This window comes from Callorhinchus milii, unplaced genomic scaffold, assembly GCF_018977255.1.
Source record: "Callorhinchus milii isolate IMCB2004 unplaced genomic scaffold, IMCB_Cmil_1.0 Scaffold6, whole genome shotgun sequence".
Taxonomy (NCBI): domain Eukaryota; kingdom Metazoa; phylum Chordata; class Chondrichthyes; order Chimaeriformes; family Callorhinchidae; genus Callorhinchus; species Callorhinchus milii.
The window spans coordinates 3,834,461-3,855,211 of NW_024704747.1; the positions used below are offsets into that span (position 1 = coordinate 3,834,461).

The following is a 20,751-nucleotide window of genomic DNA, read 5'->3' on the forward strand; positions in this document are numbered from 1 at the left end:
TCCCCCCCTCCTCCTCCCCATCATCACCCCTCCATCACCCACTCACTCTTCTCTCCCCCCCCACACACACACACACTACACACTACACACTCTCCCCCCTCCTCAACACACCAAACACCTCCCCCCCCCCACCTCCCAGGACGAGACTTGTCACTTTTTTTTTATTGATTTGATTTGATTTTTTTTTGTGGGGGGAGAGGGAGGGACAGAGAGAGAGAGAGAGAGAGAGAGTGGGTGGTTTGGATTTTTTTTGTTTGTTTTTTTTCTTTGGACTTGGGGTGTTTTTTTTAATATATATATATATATATATACACCACGTTCTCCCCTCGAACCCCCTCCCCGCGTCCAATGAAGGAGAGAAGACAAAGCCAGAAGCTGAACGGTAAAAACGCGATGGCTAATCAAACTGTCAAGTGCAAAATAGTGGTGGTGGGGGACAGTCAGTGTGGGAAGACCGCTTTGCTCCACGTATTCGCCAAGGACTGCTTCCCAGAGGTAAGTCTGTGGTTCACCTGATCTATCCCCTATCCCCCCCTTATAATAATAATAATCCTCGCATTTGATACAGCGCTTTTCACGTCGGGAGGACGTCCCAAAGCGCTTCACGGAACGCACCGTAAAGTGAACTGACCGTACATTTGTGGGCGAACCCGGCGGCCAATTGCGCGCAGCAATGTCCCCACACGAACGGTCGTATGGATTGAAAATGACCCAATTTTTATTATTCTGTTTGGTTTTTGGAGGGGTTGTTATTAGGCTCTGTGTGGAGTAAGGAAACTTGCCCCAAGGTTTCGCCCTCTGCCTGGAATTGATCTCGGGTCTCTCGCTTGCAAAGCGAGTGCTCTAACCGCTGAGCTACAGGACTCCACTTTAACCTTAACCCCCCTTTTCTCTCCCTCTTGCGATCTGCTTTTGCTTTACTTCTAAATCACCCGCAACGCAACAGCATCCAAAACCCTCTCGAAAGGCAACCCAGACCACTCGTGTCCAAATGTATCCAGGATGAATAGTTTTACTAAGGATGCATACACGTGTGTGTGTGTGTGTTTTATTACGCTTGTGAGGGTAAGAAAGAGATTTTTTTTAACCTCCCACCACTCTTTCCCCCCCACCCCCCGGCTGATCAGTTAGAATTAATTGCAAGTAAAGAGGACGCTGGAAATAGCGGGTTCCCCCCGTGAAATCCGCAGTCGATCCACTTGACAGTAATGCTCTGCCAAGCGCTTCGAGAACGCCTCAAAGACGTGACCGGCCGCGGGATCGAGTACGCGGATTATTATTGTGGCTGTCGTTGTTTTGGCGGCGTGGTTCATTTCTTCGCCCACTCGGTAGCCCTGGTGAGATCGTGACTCGTCTTTACTCTCTCTCTCCTTTGCTATACAATAATAATCCCTCCAAAACTAAAAACAATAATTAAATTGGTCATTTTCAATCTACGACTGTTTGTGGGACATTGCTGTGCGCAATTGGCTGCCGCGTTCGCCCACAAATATACAGTCAATTCACTTTACAGTGTGTTCTGTGAAGCGCTTTGGGACGTCCTCCCGACGTGAAAAGCGCTATATCAAATGCAAGGATTATTATTATTATTATACCCGCTGGCTCGGGGTTTACTGATATGTCACCTTGCTCCCTTTGTCATTTTTTTNCACATGTAGAGCTACGTGCCCACGGTTTTCGAAAATTACACGGCGAGCTTTGAAATTGAAACGCAAAGGATAGAGTTGAGCCTCTGGGACACTTCAGGTAAGAAGCTCGCCTTTCCTGTTTGTGTTCTAAGTTGCCTTTTTAAGAGGCGCCGTCACGACATTTCACGGCAAAACCTTCCGAAGCGCTTTCGAGGCGCCCTCCCCGACCTGAAAGATGCTACATTCGAAGGCGAGGAATATTTATTTTAGAATAACTTTCATCTCCTCTCCTACCTCGGTCCCTCTGCCGGCCTCGGGAGTGAGGGGAGGGTAATTTGTGCGTGCCTGCGGGTGGGTGGCGAATGGCTTTAACACCAGAAAACGGCAGAGACAGCTCTAAGAAACCTTAACCAGATGGCCATGTGTTTCTCAGTCCTTGCATCAAGAGAGCTTTACTCCTTCTCCCTCCCACCTCCCCCCCACACCCCTCCGTTTGTTAAGCAGCGACACAAAAAAATTGTGGTCACTCGACTGTTTGTGGGACACTGTCGTGCGCAATTGGCTGCCACGTTTCGTCCACAAAATACACAAATCAGTCCACTTCATCATTTATTCTGTGAAGTGCTTTGAGACCTGACAGATCGCTCTATATCAAATGTAAAAGATCGTTATTATTATTGTTATTATTTATCATAAATAGTCGTCCTGCAAATAGTTTTCTCCTCCATCTTTTGTTTCCTGGGAGTGGAGAGGGCTCCACACACTCTGCTGGTTGTTTGCCCAAGGCAAGTCGGTATAGCCGAGGTGGATTGAGTCACCCAGTGACCGAGCTAGTCATTGCTTCCTTATAAAGAGCTTCTCCAGAAATTGTTCAGATCGGTGACAGGGTGGAGCTCCTGATCTGAATGAGTTTCAGTGAACATTAAAGCGAATTGCAGAAAGAAAGCCAAAACCCACGTGGGAAGTTTTATCTTAAGCCGAGTCCCTAGTTGCCTTCTCAACCCTTCTCTTCACGTCCCTCAGTAATGTTGTCTGTGGGCTTGAGATCAAAGAGATCGGCCACCGTGTAAGTAACTAAGTGGGGGCTGGGGGAGAGGAAAGTAACCAGATAGGAACAGATGGGAAGGGACTTTGAAGGTGACCCATTTGCTTGAACAGTCGTCTAACAAGCTGGATTGTTGAACTAACACATTGCACTAACAGAACGTCGCAAACGCACCTTTTTTTTTCCCCTTTGGTTTACTGATTTTCCGAAACACTGACTGTCCAGCGCCTTGCAAAGCCCTCCCGACGCGAAAGGCGCTGTACAAATGTAATCTTGTTGTTCTTGTCGCCTGCATCTCGCTGCTGTTTGTTTATTTATTATTATTTTTTTTTAAAAAAAAAGAAAAGTTGAGCGCGGACACCCTTGCTTTCAAATGCCATCCAAAGTCAGCGATCGCTCCTTTCTGCAGTTTATTTATTTCTATTCGCGCGTGGCAAATCAATCATTATTTAAATGAATGCGCGCTCCTCAGGCAATTGCTCGGATTCAATGCTACCATTTGCTACCATCAAGGGGGTTTCAGAGAGAACACATGGGTCCTGGTCGGAGTCAACTCTGGCAAACATCTCCTTGCCTTAAAAGAGAATTAAGCTTAGCCTCTGTTATCGCTGATAATTTAAGGAAAGGGCACGTCAAAAAAAAAAACAGCGGTGAGACTGCTTTAGTTTCTTGGTTTCAAACCAAGCAAAGAGCCTTCATTTGTCACTTGTCAACAGAGACTAACCGAGACATGACCAGATGCACAGTGTTCCTTTAAATGGTTTCCGGATCATATAATCTTAACACGCTGAACGGAGCTGGAATTTTCCCCCCCTTCCCCCCCACCCTGCTTTCCAAGCTGGTATGCCAGGAATTGTGTCACACATCACACAAAGACCAGACTGGAGTAAATCAGCCTCTAGCAGGCAGGACAGGCAATGAAAGCAGAAGGTTAGCCCCTTCCCTCCTCCCTCCCTCCCTCCTCTTCCCCTCTCCCTTCCCCCTAATAAGGCAAAGTGTACTTTTGTTCTGGAAACACTATCGTGGACACACAAGCCCATTAAACCATTGTCCTTGCTCTGTTCTTCTCTTCAAATTTGTCAATCTTCTGACAAAATAAAAGCCAGTTGGCGCCAAATAAAAACCGAGCAGGTTTAATTAACGCTGTACGGTTTAGTAAATAAATGTCCATGATTTTCTGGGTTGCATTTCCACGGAAAGAAAGCTCTCCTGATTGTGAGCAAATTATACAGTCAAGTTACTCTAAGCATATTCTGCTAAGCGCTCCTTGAGATGTCTGGAAGACGTGATAAGGCGCTACATCAAATTGCGAGGATTATTATTATTAAATTATTTTTAAGAAACCATCTCAGCTCTGTATCCGAACGGCAATGATTTTTTTAGAAAAAAGTGCAAATGCCATAGACAGGATATTGGGCAATAACTGAAATCAGATTGCGGTCAATAAATTGCGTGTGGAGTGCACAGGCAGCTTAGTGCTTGTTTAATTAAATCTGCATATTAATGTGATTCGGTTTGTTGGGTAAATTGTGCCTGTCTAAATAAGCAACAATACATCTGTTTGTTCGTGATCAGCAGATCTCTAGCTGTTGGCTGTGTTAGGGAGCGTAGCACAGCAGCACTTTGCCTAGGTTTTTTTTTAAAAAAAGAACTTAATCTATGCGCAAACAACCTGAGGACTCTCACAGCCACAGCGTGCGAAATCAAAATAAAGGGAGAATTGCGTTGAGTTCAAACTTTTTAAGTTCATCGTCACTCACTTCAAAAATGGCACTGTCGCAAAAGTGTTAATGCAAGTCACTTGCTAAAATATCCAGTTGATATGTACATGCGTGTTTTTAATATAAAAATGTAAGGATTATTATTATTATTATGTACATTGACTGCAGTGAACCTTAAAGTATTATATTTGCGTCTGAAACTGTGGCGTGAGCTTGAGGTTTGGTGTTAGCTATACTGAAACCAGTGAAGACTTTCACTGCACTCTGAATAATTTAGGAATTGTGCCAAGGAATGCTCTTGAGCCATAATTGCTAAATTCTTCTCTCTTGCTGCTAACCTCCTTTTGCTCAGATGTTTGGCTTGAGTGTTACTTGGCTATCTATTCCTTCTCTCTCGCGCGTTCTCTCTCTCTCTCTCTCTCTCTGAAAGATGGTTGATCCAAGCTCTTTCGATGGCTCAGTAGGTAAAAGGCGTGCCCACTGGAGCACTAAGCTGTGAAGGACATTGGTTTAGTTTCTGTGCAGAGCTATGGGTTCCTGCACCTGAGTTCTATTCTGTGAGCGCTGATGTAAAGTCGAAAGCAACAACAACAAATTTACATTTACATAGCGCCTTGCAAGGCAATGGACGGTCCAGGGTTTTGCACCCGGTGGTGGGGCCTGAGGGGATGGGTAAACAACAAAAGATGCAGTCAAAGAGGAAGGACTTGAGGTGGACCTTGAAAGAGCCATGGGAAGGGATGACTCAGAGGTGCCCCACGTCACTGAATAGTCTGCCAAAGGTCACTGTCTAGGAACGTGTTAAGAATGTCTAATTTGCCGGTACTCCTCACATCAAGCGTCAATGCCTTCAGAGGCAACACAAACCTTTTGAGACCTTGGGATGGTTACAGTGTTATGACGGGGGGGGATCCAGACCACTTGTTTTCTTTCCAAAGACCAAGCGATGGATTTTAACACGGGAGGTCGGGGACTGCTGCAGTGATGAGGTTTCTGCATTCATGCTTGGCAACTGAGCATGAAGGCGGACTGTGGAATGGTTATTAAACAGGAGCTGAAGCATTAAACCTCGTCGAGGTCTTTTTTTTTCCTTTTTGCAAATGGATCTAAATTACAATAATTCACAAAGCCTCAAACATTTCCCTCTGCCCCTCCTTCCCCATTCATCGCCCTCCCTCCAAAAACAAATCAAAGGGCTTTGTTCATTTTTTTGGTCAGCTGCGTGTCTGACATATGCGGAAACCCATCACCGTTGCTTAAGAGTCTCCAAACCACACTGAGAATTCCATGCATCTCACCTACACGTGGAAATTCCAGAGACAGATTGTTGGAATGGGGGGGAACACACATCCCGCTTACTTAATTCTGGAAAGTATGAGGCACAAATTATCAGGAGATGAGGCTTGGCGACTCCAGAGTGCACGTTGGGGTAACTGCGGGAGTCTTAACCAACTGAAACCAAATAGCTTTGTCGAATTACAGCAAGGCCTCTCGTCTGACCAGAATTGTTTGCATCTCTTAAAATAACGTTAAAGAAAGTCTGTGGTTTTGGTTTTAAACTCAATAAGTTAATCGATGAAGCAATAGATTTCTCTTAACAAATTGTATGCCGACTGAGATATTTAGCTATTTAGTTACAGGATTCGTAAGCTATTGTGGAGGTTTATGGAACTAAATCCCTTTTACTTCCCTGATATTCTGCCACATTCCATATGCACATTATCTCCTTTATTAGTGAAAGAGAAGTAACAATGATTGGTGATGTGCCAGAATATTAATTTTCGTCATCAGACCCCAGCAGTTACTGGTTTTTGAAAGACTCCTGGGTTGCTTATTGGCTCCACTGGAACTCACAGAGCATTTAAACATTGTGAGGGGCCGCTAGGTTGGAATATTACAGGATCAGAGCGTAAAGGGAGGGGAGTGGAAGAAGGAATGGATTCTAAAATGACTTTAGAGGACAGTCATGGCTGGAAGGTGAGCAGAAGCAAAACTAAGTGCGAGCAGGAACCTCTGTAAAGATATCTCAACGACGTGATAAGGCGCTATATCAAATGCAAGGATTATTATTATTATTAACGGATGCTTTCTGGGGCACACCACAACACATGACACAAAAACTATGTTGTCTCTGTCTCTATATAACGCCTTCCCCCACCTCCCACAAACTTCTTTCAAACACAGATTAGACAGTTTTCTTTGAGGGAATAACATTATGGGATATAGTACATAGGTAGTTTGGGGCATATGTGCACGCAACCACCAGGAAGTGGAAGGCAAACTAGGAGGACCTTGCCTTTTTTTTTCGTCTAGCATTTCTTATGTTCTTGCAGCATCCTTATTAACTACAAGCTAGAGTTTCCAAATTATTAGTGCACTTGCTGATTCATTTCATGGCGGCAGTTTGTGGGACTTTGCTGCGCTCAAAATGTCTGCCACGCTCTGTCTGCCCATAAATTACTTTGGGAATAGAAAATCCCAAGATTTCACGAGCTCGGATCAAGCTAAACTTATCTCTCGGAGCAGGCTTTGTTTGATCAGTTATCTGGACTAAAAAAGACCATATCAGACGGTGACCCAAATTGATATCTCATCCAGCCCTCTGGCAAGAAGATAGCTGAAGAACACAAGAACCGTGTCGTATCTCGAATGTTAGTGATGGTGAATGTTTCGTGGCCACTGTACAAGAATCTTTGAGCTTCAATATTCCATTGTTAGTTAACCAGCGACTGCACTAACCTACATTGCTGCAAAGCTCTCTGCTCCCATCTTGTCAACACCTTCTGAATAAATGGACAGTGTGTGATAATCTCCGTGTGGACATACAAGGCAGCGTGCAGACCTTTAAACCCCAGGTCGGTCAGGCTGACGCTCGTTCACCGCTCTCTGAACAAGTCACGTCACTTGCTCTGGCAAATACCACCATAGGAAACGTAGGAACATAGGAGTTAGCCCTCTCGAGTGGCCTACATTCAAACATACAACAACAACCTGCACTTATGTAGCGCCCTTGACGCAGGATAGCGTCTCAGAGCGCTTAAAACATAGAACATTCAACTACATTCATTCGAGACTCCAGCTCTGTCCAGATCTTCCCCAAATTCCAAAGAACCGGCCCAGGTTGGTCCGAATGGCCTCCTTCTGCGCTGTAACATCCTCTGATTCTAAATGACCTGCAGCTCTTGTTTTGAACGCTTTTGAGTGCGATTACTGGAATACCTGCGCAATATTAGTTCACTATCCAGAGTCCATTCACAGGTGTGGCATTAAGAAATAATCAGCTGTCCAAACACTGTACACATTGTACACTCGGTTGGTTCTCTTTCCCACACTAGGTGGCAGAACAGGTGTCTGTACTGGTTTGACGTGAGTCTCTTCCTTTGTAGCTCACATTAATTTTTCACATCAAATGGGATAAGCTTATGATTTACTGTGAACTGTATGCACCAAGCTGCGCGGTAGAGTTGTGTTGTAAAGTCACTAGACGCAATCTTATTTTGCAGTTACGTGGGATTGTGCAACACTGAAACAGACCATTCAGGCCAAGCAGTCGTTGCTGGTGTTTGCATACTCCTCGCAAGCCAACGCCCCTCCTAAACCCCTCTCCCTCACATCAGGCATCAAGTGTCTTCCTAAACACGTTGATTTCAGATTCTTATAGTGAGAGAGTGGCGTGTGTAACCCTTTAGCTTTGTGGCAGGTGTGTAACCAATCACATACAACAGTAAACAAGACATCCACACCAACCCCCACCCACCGCAAGATTGAAGGGAGGAGAGAAAACGAGCGTAAAACTCAATTTGCAAAAGCCAGCAGTAAACCTGTTGATTAAACTGCTGACAATCGCTCCAAGCAGTGTCAGATTGTTTACAGAGCAGCCGCATATCAGGACGATAAAGAAGATGTCTCGGCGCCACATCAGTGAGAAGCTACCTGGGTGGATGGGCTGCCGGCTTCGCTCAGCGGTTTCCACCACTGACGTACGCCGCGAAAAGCCAACCCGGGCTGCCTTGCCCGGCTCAGGCGGTGACACTTCAGATCACTCCAGTTCACTGTCAGTTGTTCTTTGTCACGTTACAATCCACATACCATCAGCATTCATCATATCCCAAGTTGTGCTTAATTATTGTTATTGTAGGACGAGGCCCAGGCAAGAACAAAGAAATGCCCTCTAGCGTGGGAAGAGTTATTTTTGGGGGGAATTATTCTTCCCTCGAGTTCTTGTAGGAATGGTAGATGAAAATGGCCTCTCATTGTATTGGAATCCAAGCAAGAAACAAACTGCCTCATCTCCTCCTGTTTCCCCTGCTCTGAAACCACTTCTCTGTTTTAAGGACTATTCCCAGATCGCATTGACTCTCTCTCCACAGAACCTAAGAGTAGTTCACGAGATCGGTTCGGATGAAGAAGGCCCTTCGGCTTATCCGATCTCGTCCCTCCAGAACACCTGCACCCTCCCGCCCCTCATCACAGCATCAAGCTGGTTTTGTTTAACTGTAAATTCAGAACTTGCTGCTGTTCACCTACCGTAACAGAACAGAAGAGAGAAATACGACCCGTTGTGTTTATGCTACTGCTCTCTGTTCTTCCGAGACCCCCATATTGTATTATTCCCACTTTTCAGCTCTCCTCCCCATTCCCCATTCATATTTTTGTACCGCTCAGGCACTTAGCCTGTTCCCTTCTGAATGGTTCCCTTGATCCATCCTCGAGAGCTACTTGTGGCAATGAATTCTACACGCTAACAATCCTCTGAGTGAAGGCAGGAACACCCGGCATCATTCAGCTTTTCATCCTTAGTGCTTCTTTCAGAAACTCGTTCGTGTTCATCATGTTTAAATGGAAAAAGCCGAGGCTACGTGATCTCGAGACGGCACTTCCAGCTGCAGCAGAGATTGTTCAACAAACAATCAGTCATTCAATTTACCATACTGTGCCTGGCTCTTGTATGAGCGCATTAATAACAACCTTGAGTGGACTGTATTTGTCCAATATTATTCTCCGACAGTTGGTCTGAGAGATACTGAGGTTCTCCGCTCACTCAGGAAACTCCCTTGGGAAAGAGAGAGTGTCTTGTTCTCTGCCTGTTGGGTCATTCACCACTAATCTTGGTGAGGGGCATTTATAATGGAAAGGAGGGTGTGGGAAGAGCCCCCAAGGTCGTGAAAAGTTTTGACCAGCGGAGAAGGTTGCAGATTTACCCGCTGAAGTCAGTCTATTTACAGCCTTCCGCTTGCTTGTCTCATGGTTTGATCAACCAGTTTCTATTACGTTGGCCTGATTCCCTTCCTTCTCAACGACAACAGCGTGCATTTATATAGCGGCCTTCCCGCGGGTAGTATCTCGGAGCACTTAACAGCAGCGTGGTTTGAACGCTGAGCTGGAAAGGAAGGGAAAGGTGACCTTCGGGTGTGATTTGAAGACAGACAAACAAGAGGGTAAGACAGCGGGATTGAGTCGAGGAGTTCCAGAGATTCGGGGTAGAGGGAGAAGCAGTTCTTGTTCTGAAGTTCGGATGGATACGGGCTCGTGTGGACCTGCTATTTGTGGAGCGATTCCACGCAGAGACCGAGCCTCATCCTCTCGCACCTGACACCCACATCCAATCTGCTGTCTCTGGATCATGAGAGGGAAGGAAGCTGATTTTCATCGTTCTAACCCAGAGTCTCTTCAAGGCCAATTGTAGCACCTCAACTTGGCTGAGATCAGCTGGCATAGAAACAGGAGAAGGCCATTCAGCCCCTCGAGCCTGTTTCGCCATCGTATAAGATCATGTCTCAAGTCCAATGCCTGCCCTTGCCCCTTATCCCTTAATACCCTGATCTAACTTGATTGATTGGGGATTGGAACTTATCTGTATGGTCCAGCCTGGTGCCTTTTTCATGTGCTTTGCCATTGGGGCAAACCAGCTCTCAACAGGCCGGTCAGTGAGCAGCAAAGGTATTTTGTGCTGCCTCTCCCTACGTAGGTGTCTAGACCTTAGTCTGCGTTTCCGTCAGTAGAGCCGAGGCGAGAGGACGCTGGAAAGAATAAAGCTTTTCTTTTAAAAATAGAAAAAAATACATTAGCCGCTAACTGAATGGGAGCTGATGAGAAAGGAAGATTACACGGGTGATCTATCAGTGTACAGTTTTGGTCTGGAGTCCTGTCACTCTGATTGATGGCCGGTGCATTTTTAACCGCAGAGTAAAGGAGATGCTTCCTTTGTCAGAAGGGAGCGGATGAAAATCCAGTCAAATCGAAAAGCAGTTAATAACTTGCCACTTTTCCTTCATGCACTTCTCCGGGCTGGCTTGGGGGGAGAAAAAAAGCTCTCTCCTCTCACTCTTGTCACTTTACTGTAGAACGCCGGTTGCCTTTCGCGGCAAAGGCTACTCTTTCGCAACCTGACTTTCACCAGCTGGTCTGCGGGTCTGTTCCCAGCTCTAATCGGGGAGGAAACAAAGCTAAACCTTCCTGTACCGTACATTTTTAAGCCCTTCGATTCACATTTCGGCGCACAGTTTGAATGGAGGCGTGACGGGCAAGCTAGCATCAGGTTAGGCGTAACATCGACACGTGTTCCTGTACGTTGGCGGTCACCGCTGGTTGGGAAGCGTGGGCTTTGGGTGAGGATAGGATGGGGCTAGGCTGTTGACTAAATAATAAAATAATCCCTGCTTCTGATGTGGTTCGTTTCATGTCGGGAGGTTGTCTCTAAAGCGCTTCACAGGGTCTACCGTAATGTGCAGTGACTGTGTATCTCATAGGGGTTGGCAGCAAATTTTGAGCTCAGCAACGCCCCGCAAACTGCCGTGAGGTGAACGACCAAATTTTACCTGTTCCAAAGTGAAGGACCAATTTTATATGCAGATGCAGTCGCAAGGCTCTTGGCCGGACGTGTGTGCGAAGATTGACCCCATTGGAGCTGACCTGCAGTGGGTTTCTTTGTGGGGGGAAGGGGGTGTTCAGGAAACCCATCCCCTCCCCCTCAAAGAAACGCCATTAACGCCGATCTTTATCTACGTAGCCGTGGAAAGCTCAGATAATGGAGGAAACGTCTCCAGAGGTTAGAAGGGTTTGTTGGCGTGGAGAGTGATGACTGAGTATACTTCTGCTCACATCCCATTCCTCCACCCGCCGCCTTCGCTCCGCTGGTGTCTTCTGGGCATCCCTCTGTCCCCGAATTAGCCGCTGTGCTTTCGGCCGCCACGCCCCGAATCTCCGGAACCCCTCGCCTCAATCCCTCGGTCTTACCCCCTCTTTGTCTGTCTTCAAATCACAGCCGAAGACGTTCCTCTTTGACCGGGTTAAACCCCCCCCCCCCCTTCCGAGCTCAGCGACAAACCACGCTGCGGTTAAGCCATCTGAGATTCTACGCACGTGCTATTTGTTGCTGCAAGTTGTTGTTGAGGGGGACGGGAATGAGGCCAGCGTAATAGAAACTGGTTGATCAAACCACGTGACAAGCGGAAGTATAGGTAACGACGAAGTCACTGGTAATCTTTGGCAATGCCTCTCTCTCCCTCTCTCTCTTTCTCACACACACCTCGATCATCAAAGGAAAGGTTGATGCCTTCGGGAACATGTTGACGCAAAGCACGAATTGAAACAAATTCCAGGAGGACAAAGTCTCCGTGTACCGTACAATATCCTGATCGCCAAGTGCCGAAACTCGCATTTGAAAACACATTGTGTTTTGGTGTTGGTCATGTGTTTTAAAAGAAATAGTGTGTGTGACCGCACATACCGACAGAGTAATTCATTTGACCCGTTGAGCCATACCGTGATGTGCCCGTCGCGACATTACACTGATTTAAGCTTTTCTGGGTGTTGTTACAAGGCGGCTGGATGCAGATTCATCATTATTCAAAGTAATAAGTGTTTGGAGTTCCTGTATTCGCGGCCGTAAAGACGCAAAGTGCATCTGTCGCCTGTATTTCCATACGTACTCGCCTCCATGTATACCCGGCACTTTACAGTGAATACCGCGAAGCGCTTTGACACTTGAAAGGTGTGACATCAGATTAAATTATTATTATATTTACAACTCGCCCAGCCTGAAATATTCACCTAGCGATGTGCCTTGTAAGACGAGGCATTTTTTTAAACTCTCACTCGTATCTGTAAATCCCACAAAACTTAGTTTACTGCCCGTGAACTTAGTAAAACCGTTTCAAGATTTTTTGTTTTGTGTGAGTGTGTGTGTTGGGGGTGGGGGGCAGAGAGGGGGAAATAATGTCCGATCAAAACATCCTAGACTATTGTGCATACACTGCAGTGCACAATTGGCCCCCACGATTCGCCCACAAAATATACGATCAGTTCACTTTACAGTATATTCTGTGAAGCGCTTTGAGACGTCTCAATGGTGCGATAAGGCGCTGTATCAAATGCGAGGATTGTTATTAAACACGTAATGCATGGCCTGACAGATGTTCGTCTCTGTGCTCTGCCTCCAGGTTCTCCCTACTATGACAACGTCCGGCCGCTTTCCTACCCGGATTCTGACGCCGTGTTGATTTGTTTCGATATCAGCCGGCCCGAGACCCTCGACAGTGTGCTTAAGAAGGTAGGTTCGACAGCACTTCCTACACCGTAATGCACAGAACACACTGACGTGAATAACCAGAGACTCAAGTCCATACTGGGAGCATCTCAGTGATAGTGGCTTCAACCCACCACCGTTTGTGGAGACGCTGCTGTGCGCAATTGGCTGCCGCGTTTCGCCCACATAATACAGTCAATTCACTTTACAGTATATTCTGTAAAGCGCTTTGAGACATCTCAAAGACGTGGTAAGGCCCCGTATCAAACGCAAGGATTATTATTGTTATAAAGGATTCTGTGCTAACATCTGTTCACGAGATGGAGTTTTATTGACTTTTTCCTTCAAGTCTCCATTAAAGACGCCCTGGTTTAAAAGAAAATTTAGTCTCACGCAGCTTTTTTTTGTTGTTGTTTTCGTTAGCCGGCTGTCTGATACTTGCGGAAAGCCAACACCATGGTTAAGAGTAACCAAACCAGACTGGGAGTTCCACTTATATGGAAATGTTCCCCGTGGCTGGAATGGAATGCACGTTCTCCCTGGAGGGACACGCCCTGCTTATCTAATCCCAGAGAGTATTAAGGTGCAGGTTGGCAAGAGTCAAGGCCTAAGATCCCAAAGTTTACTTTGCATTGGGGGTAACTGCTGGAGGCTAACCAGCTAAACCCGAATAGCTTGCTATTGATACTGCCGTCTGGCAAGCTTCCCACTGCTTATCCAGCTAGGACCACCCTACCGGTTAGGGCTTGCAGGTTTAACAGAAGCTGAATGGGAAGAATCTCTGCTCTCAGTAACCGGTCCGCCCTTCCTAGTTCCTTGTCAATGAGACAGACTGGCTGGTCTGTCATCAGCAGTGCCCTGGGAGTACTGGGGACCTGCCTGGCTCAGGAACCGGACTACCTGAGACCGCCCCAGAGGACTGGCTCGAGTCCCACATTCTGTTGCCAAACGCATCACTTTGGAGCCAGCTCAGCTCCGAGGAGACCTCTTGTTTTTTCCTCCCAATGGATGACGGTCAATGGAGGAACCACTCTTGCCAGAGTTTCCAGCACATTTACCGTGATGTAAGGCGACTCGAAAATAGACTCTTCCTCCTATTGTTGAATGCAGTTACATTCCACGGTGCACCTTGGCCAGCCCTCTCCTGTTTGGATAGGGTTGGCCAAGTATCAAGCATTTCTTCCTCATCTTTGCCCAGCCTCTGCGTTCATCTGGAGAACCCACACCCCCCATCCCACCCACCCCATAGCGAACTCTACTCTTGTCCTGTTCCAATTTCACAGCGAAATTCCCAACGCAGTAAAATGGCCAAGTAGCACACGACGTGGACACAGGAGACTCTCTGCCCTTTTTAAACCGGCAGAAAGCAATGTGTTCATAGGAAGGAAATCCTTGCTGAAGTGCTATATAAATTGCCCTGCCCCGACATCCTGAAGTGGCTCCAGTGACGCTACGAACAGGGCAAGGACAGCAGTTCCTGATCACAAGACCATTAGGCTGGGACGTAATGGCACAATTTACTTACAATGTGTGTGTTCCACGGTTGAATGACCAGCACTTTCCGAACATCAATCCACTCAACAAAGGACGGAATTAGCAATCTTTAATATAAAGCCCATTTAAGGTCACTTTAAAATACAGAGGCTCGAGAGAACTGGGACATTTTTTTACGTTGGAACAAAGAAAGTTGAGGGGGTGACCTTGATAGGTCTTCAAAATTATGAGGGATTTTGATAGTTGATAAGGAAAAATTATTTCCACTTGTCAGTAATCAGAGGGTATCTGCATTTGCATTTGATAGAACGTCTTATTTGCCTTCGAGACATCTCAAAGCGCTTCACCGAATATATTACAAAGTTAATTGTCTGTATATTTTGTGGGTGAAATACGGCAGCCAATCGCGCACAGCAGTGTCCAACAAACAATCGTGGATTAAGTGACCAAATTATTATCATTATGTTTTTTTTAATGGATTATTATCCCCATCTCTCTCACCCCCCATTCTCCAACCTCCCCCCACCCTTCACCCCCCCTCCAAAAAAAGTAAATCAACTTTCAGCTGAGGATTTTGTGCGGTGAAGCTTTGGAAGAACTTTTCTGCCCTGAGTATCTTGAATTCTGGGAAGCAGCAATATGCTTCAGTTTGTTTGCTGTACGTTTCGACACACTGCGGTGTGAGATCAGAAGGGCGACCCACAGGGCAGATTCCAAACAGATCAATGAGACTGTATACACACAAAAATACACACGCACACAATAAAAGTGAAGTCTGCCAGTGCTGAGCACTGCCGTGGAAGAGAGTTTTGCTTAGAGAAGGAATCAGTCACTGAAGGTTCCACAATGTTCAGAATTCAGCGAGAAATGCAAAACATGCAGTCAATTCACTTTACAGTACATTCTGTGAAGCCCATTGGGACATCTGGAAAATATGATAAGGCGCTATATCAAATGCAAGGATTATGATTATTATTATTACGATAAATACATGCTGTGAGGCAGCTGATGTCCAGATCTCCCTGCGTGAGCTTAGTTCTGCTTCACGACCTCTGGAACTCGATTCGAGAAATGTTTATCATGAGGCAAAACCAATATCGCAAAGGTTACCTTTTTTATTATAAAGCAAAAAGCCAGTCTTTTGAAATCGATGTCGTTCTGCCATTTCCCACCACATCGGGTTATTTTCCAATTAAAGTCAGCAGACGATGATGAGCTCAGGGAAGTAAACACAGCCTCAAAGATAAAGAGTGACTTGTTAGAGAATGAAGTTTAATATTGCTGCGAGCCTGGCCTATTCCCCTCCCCTTGATTAAAAATGGTGCAGGACACATGCCCACGACCTCAGTCGTGTTTTTAGACCTGCCACTTATTTGTTTTAAAGAGCTCTGAGACCCTACCCTGTGAAGGGCACTAATAATAATCCTTGTATTTGATATAGCGCCTTATCGCGTTGTTGAGACGTCTCAAAGCGCTTCACAGAATATATTGTAAAGTGAACATTGACTTGTGTATTTTGTGGGCGAAACCCGGCAGCCATTTGTGCATAGCAGCGTCCCGCAAAAATTCTACATAAGTTCACGTCGTCGTGTTGATATTCACCTCTCGTTCACTGTGCAGGGAGTTCTAGCAGACTGTACGCAACCAGCCTGGTCATATTTCACCTGTAATACCGTCAACAACAGCTTCTACATTGCAAAGTGCAGTCCAGTAATCGTTTTGCAGAGCCGTGTGGTGTTACGACCACTTCGTGCCAGCGTGAGCCCTTGTAAACGCAGCTCAAAGCAATCGCTTTCAAAGCTGTTTCGTTTTGATAAACAGTGCAATTACGCAGCAGAAAGATATTAAGCTAAATGCTTGTTTAAAAGGTCACTTGTAGAGGGAGAAGAGACTTAATCCACAGTTTAGATTGCAGGGTCAATTTTGTGGTGCGGAGGCTGTAAAATACCTGTCCAATAGGGAAGAATTTGAGCAGCCAGACTGGGTTGATTGATCACTTGTAAATCTAATCGATGGGGTACCTATAAAAGAGTGCACTTGACTCAACCTGCTTGCATTTGGAGCGATTGAATTTATTTTTGGTCACCCGGGTGTTTGGACACGTGCGTTGGTTTAGGAATATCCCAAACAGCCTGAGCGTTCCATCTATACATGGAAATTTCTCCTCATGTAGAATCAAATGCGCATTCGCCACTCAGAGGGACACATCCTGGTTACCTAATGCCAGAGAGTGTTATGCACAGGCTGGTGAGATAAGAGTGTTCTGGGGAACCCCAGAGTGTGCATGTGTTGGATGTAACTGCTGGAGTCTAGCCAGCTAAAACCTCCTAGCTTGTCTTTGGGATTGCTGTATGGCAAGCATCCCGCTGCTCGTCCGACTAGGACCACCCACCCTACCCTTCAGGGCTTGGCTTTACAGAGTTAATCCTGACCACCACAATTAAAGACTCTAGAGAGAACGTATTGTATTGGGTTTTCATGTCAAGACTCATTGCCCCTGTTTCCTCTCACTTTCTCTCTCTCTCTCTCTCTAGTGGAAAGGTGAGATTCAGGAATTCTGCCCTAACACAAAGACTCTCTTGGTTGGTTGCAAATCTGATCTACGCACAGACTTGACGACGCTTGTCGAATTGTCCAATCACCGGCAGACTCCAGTCTCCTATGATCAGGTATGTTTTTTTTATGTGTACGTTTGTCTGCTGTTAGCATAAAGCACGGATTGTTAAAATATGCACAAGGATTCTTAGGTTCACACTTATTATCACTTGGAATCAGAGGTTGTTTTTCTTGGAGGATTAATTAACAGGAACACTGGGACTCATTCAGAAAACAGCTTGATGCTGTGATGGGGTGTATGGTTGGGTGGGTGTTCGGATCGGATGAGATCAGATGGGCCAAAGAGCCTTCTTCATCCAAACCGATCGTGTGATGTGAAAGTCACAATTGTGTTTGGTTGCTTTCATCTATCGAATGCAACTGCAAAGTCTATGTGTGAGTGATGGGTGAGGGCAGGGGAGAGGAAGGACAGAGCAGGAGAGGAGTGAGCAAGACAAAACATCAGGAAATCCTTCAAATTAGAAATATTCACTGGTGACCTCAAAAAACAGACTTCAAATGAAAAAGATATCCAGCGTCTCACACAAAAGGGAGAGGCGACCAAAGTCAACTCCCAACTTTATCAGAACTGCCTGACGTGAGGAAGTACATTATTGAAGGTTAATCTAGCCAAGCCAGTTTATTTTAAACAAATAAACAGATTGGTACAAGTGTGCGATGGGTGTAATTTCAACAGTCATTGGTCGGCAGTACTGAAGGTTCTTGGTTTAAGCCCAACTTTGAACTCATATAGCCCCGGCTGATACTCCAGTGTAGTGCTGGGTGTGTGATTCACTGTGGGTGGTGAGGCGGTAAACCAAACTCCCAGTTGCCTGTCAAGATTCACTTACTTATCATTTAGTCACTTCGTGGCTGTTCGTGGATTATTGCTGTTCGCAAATTAGCTGCCGCGCTTTGCCTACAATGGATTGTTAGCTTTATGGGTGTAACAATTTAACAGCTGGAATGTTTGGGCTTGATAAGCCCTGGGAGGATGGTTAGTAATGAGAAAACAAGACAATGGAAAATATGTCCAAAATTCTGGTTCTGTTCGCTGTGAATTTCTTTGAATCTTTTGGAAACTGACGTAAGATGTTCCTAATGAATTAGAAGAGTCATAGAGTTACAACAACTTTTTATGTATTATTGTTGTTATAATAACCGCATTTATACAGCACCTTTCACATGGGGCAGTGTTCCGGAGCTCTTACATACAGTCATAAGGTTACTGTATATGATAGGGTTTCAGCCTAGAAACAAGGGCGTTCAGCACGTCTCGCCACCTTTTCTCTACCTTAACCCTAACACTAACCCTCCCATTCCCTCCCCACGCCCATCAATCTCGTTCCTCTTCGAGCATCTATTTGAGCACTTTAATGGGCTCTTAAGGGATTAAGCTTCAACCTATGATTTGGGGTGGAGAATACTACATTCCAACCATCCTCTGTGTTTAAGAAAAAATGTTCTCGGGCCAGGTTAAAGATCCCACGGCTCGATTCGAAAAAGGAAGGGAGTTTCCTCACTACACTTTACAGTGAAGCGCTTTGAGACATCCTTCCTTCCTAGTTCGGCTGGCTTTCCCGGGGTAGTAGTCCCTTCCCCCCAAAAAAATGCGGTCACTCAATCCATGGCTGTTCATGGGGACGCTGCTGTGCGCAATTGGCTGCCGCGTTTCGCCACAAAATGCACCAGTCAATCCATTCTACGGGATCCGTTACTGAAAAGCGCTCTGAGACGCCGTCCGGCGTGGAGGGCGCTATATAAATCCAAGTTGTTGTTGTTATATCCTATGAAGCCCCTTTGAGAAGTCTGAACGACGCGATGAGGTGCTGCACCGAATCCAAATGCAAGGATCGAATCCAGAGGGTTGTTATTCGGGCCGCGTGTGACGTGTGGGTCTGTTTTCCCCTCAGGGCACCAGCATGTCAAAGCAGATCGGAGCAGCGACGTACATCGAATGTTCATCTTTGTCGTCGGAGAACAGCGTGAGAGACATTTTCCACGTGGCCACCCTGGCCTGCGTCAACAAACCGAACAAAAATGTCAAGCGCAACCAGTCGAAGCGAGCCACGAAGAGGATTTCGCACGTGCCCAGCAGACCGGAACTGTCCACCGTGTCCCCGGATTTAAGAAAGGACAAGGCGCGGAGTTGCACCGTGATGTGAGGAGAGCGCGGAGGCGGGAGGAGGAAGTTCAGACCGTGTTACAATGTTGTGGCGGCTGTGGGCGGCTGACCCGTCTCTCACACACACACACATACACACACACCACCCCCCCAAAAAAAAAACAACACACAGGAAAAGAGAAACTTAAAGGAGGGGAAAAACTTGAGTGCAGTGCGCACGCAGCATCAATTACATAGCAAACAGCTCGGATCAGCCTTTGAGAGAGAGAGAAAGAGAGAAAACATATCCTTCACCTTTGTGTGGGACTCGTGGGTGCAGCAACTGGAGTGAGTGGCCTCGAAAGGCAGCTGTGGGTGACTGATGTCAGTGACACACGCACGCACGCGCACACGCGTGCGCGCGGGCGCACACACACGCGAGGAAAGCTCATCTACGAATCCTTGGAAGTCATAAAGCGACGTCAAGTCACAAGATTTAACACAGGCCTCGCCAGCGGAAGACAACAGCTTGTCGGAAGAGGGGAGGGGGGGGTTTGGGTGGGTTGAAAGAATGTTTAAAACGACAATAATAAAGCAAAGGGGCAATTATACTTTGTTCTCAAGAAGTGTGCCGGAGTAAAGGAAGGGGGAAATGGGGTGCTGTATTTATATGGAGTTTTTTTTTGTGTGGTAGAGGATATTGGCTACACAACATTGACTGACGATATAGTGAGCGCTGTAGTAGTTACACTTTGCCCATCGCATTGTCATTGCAGAAGTGAAATGGTCGCAGTGTTGCCCACACCACGTACACTGCTGGTTTTACTTCACTGAAACGAAGCTTCAAGACTGGTTGCATCATGATGCTTTGGGTGACATTATATAACGGCTGGCAAAAAAAAAAAATAAAGCTTCTCTGTATTAGTTATCGTAAACTTTTAAATTATAAAATGTTTCAAAAAAGCGTAGGGCGTCTTACAATTTTTTTTGTTTGTTTGTTGAAGTTTGTAAGTCCGTTCTAATGTTTTGGCAGTATTTATTGAAGTATAGTTTTTTTTTCCTTGGAAGAAAAATTGTAATCCAGTGTTGTTGTAAATTATTGTAATAATTCTTTGTTTAAAAAACACCCAACTAGAATTATTCAAGGCGTTTATAATAAGCAGATTATTCTGTACCTGATCACTAAACTGTATTTTTAATCTGAGCTTTATTAAAGCTTAGATCTATTACAAGGAAAGTGTATTTATTTTTTCAACTCAAACAAACAGTGCAAATGACTACTTTTCACAGTCTGGATTACTCCTGCTTGGATCGCTTTCCAGGGTTAATAATTCCTTCAATGAATAATAATTTGGTCACTCAATCCACGACAGTTTGTGGGACCTGCCGTGTGCAATTGGCTGTTGCATTGCGCCAACAAAATACATAGTCAATTCACTTTACAACATATCCTGTGAAGAGCTTTGAGACATCACTTTTTTGGGAGGTTTTGGTCAGCCAGTTGTCTTGGCACGTGCTGAAACCCATCAGTATGCATCGGAATAATCAAACCAGGCTGAGAGTTTCATGCACCTGCACATGGAAATTTCCCCGTCTAGAATGGAACGTGCACTCTCTCCAGAGCGATGTAACAACAA

The 20,751-nt window shown here is 45.8% G+C and overlaps 1 protein-coding gene across 1 annotated transcript; it reads left to right on the forward strand.

Moving 5' to 3' along the window:
* Positions 1–273: 273 nt before the first annotated feature.
* rnd3b (Rho family GTPase 3b) lies at positions 274–20,346 on the forward strand. Its single transcript, XM_007896338.2, has 5 exons — positions 274–495; positions 1,659–1,746; positions 12,836–12,945; positions 16,950–17,084; positions 18,924–20,346. Exons 1-5 carry the CDS (start codon positions 349–351, stop codon positions 19,173–19,175), a joined length of 732 nt encoding a protein of 243 aa, XP_007894529.1. The 5' UTR covers positions 274–348; the 3' UTR covers positions 19,176–20,346.
* The last annotated feature ends 405 nt before the right edge of the window (positions 20,347–20,751 follow it).

Coding starts and splice junctions, on each gene's coding strand:
- rnd3b (XM_007896338.2), top strand. CDS start 349: ATGAAGGAGAGAAGACAAAGCCAGAAGCTGAACGGTAAAAACGCGATG. Junction 1,747..12,835: donor GAGCCTCTGGGACACTTCAG/GTAAGAAGCTCG, acceptor CTCTGCCTCCAG/GTTCTCCCTACTATGACAAC. Junction 12,946..16,949: donor TCGACAGTGTGCTTAAGAAG/GTAGGTTCGACA, acceptor CTCTCTCTCTAG/TGGAAAGGTGAGATTCAGGA.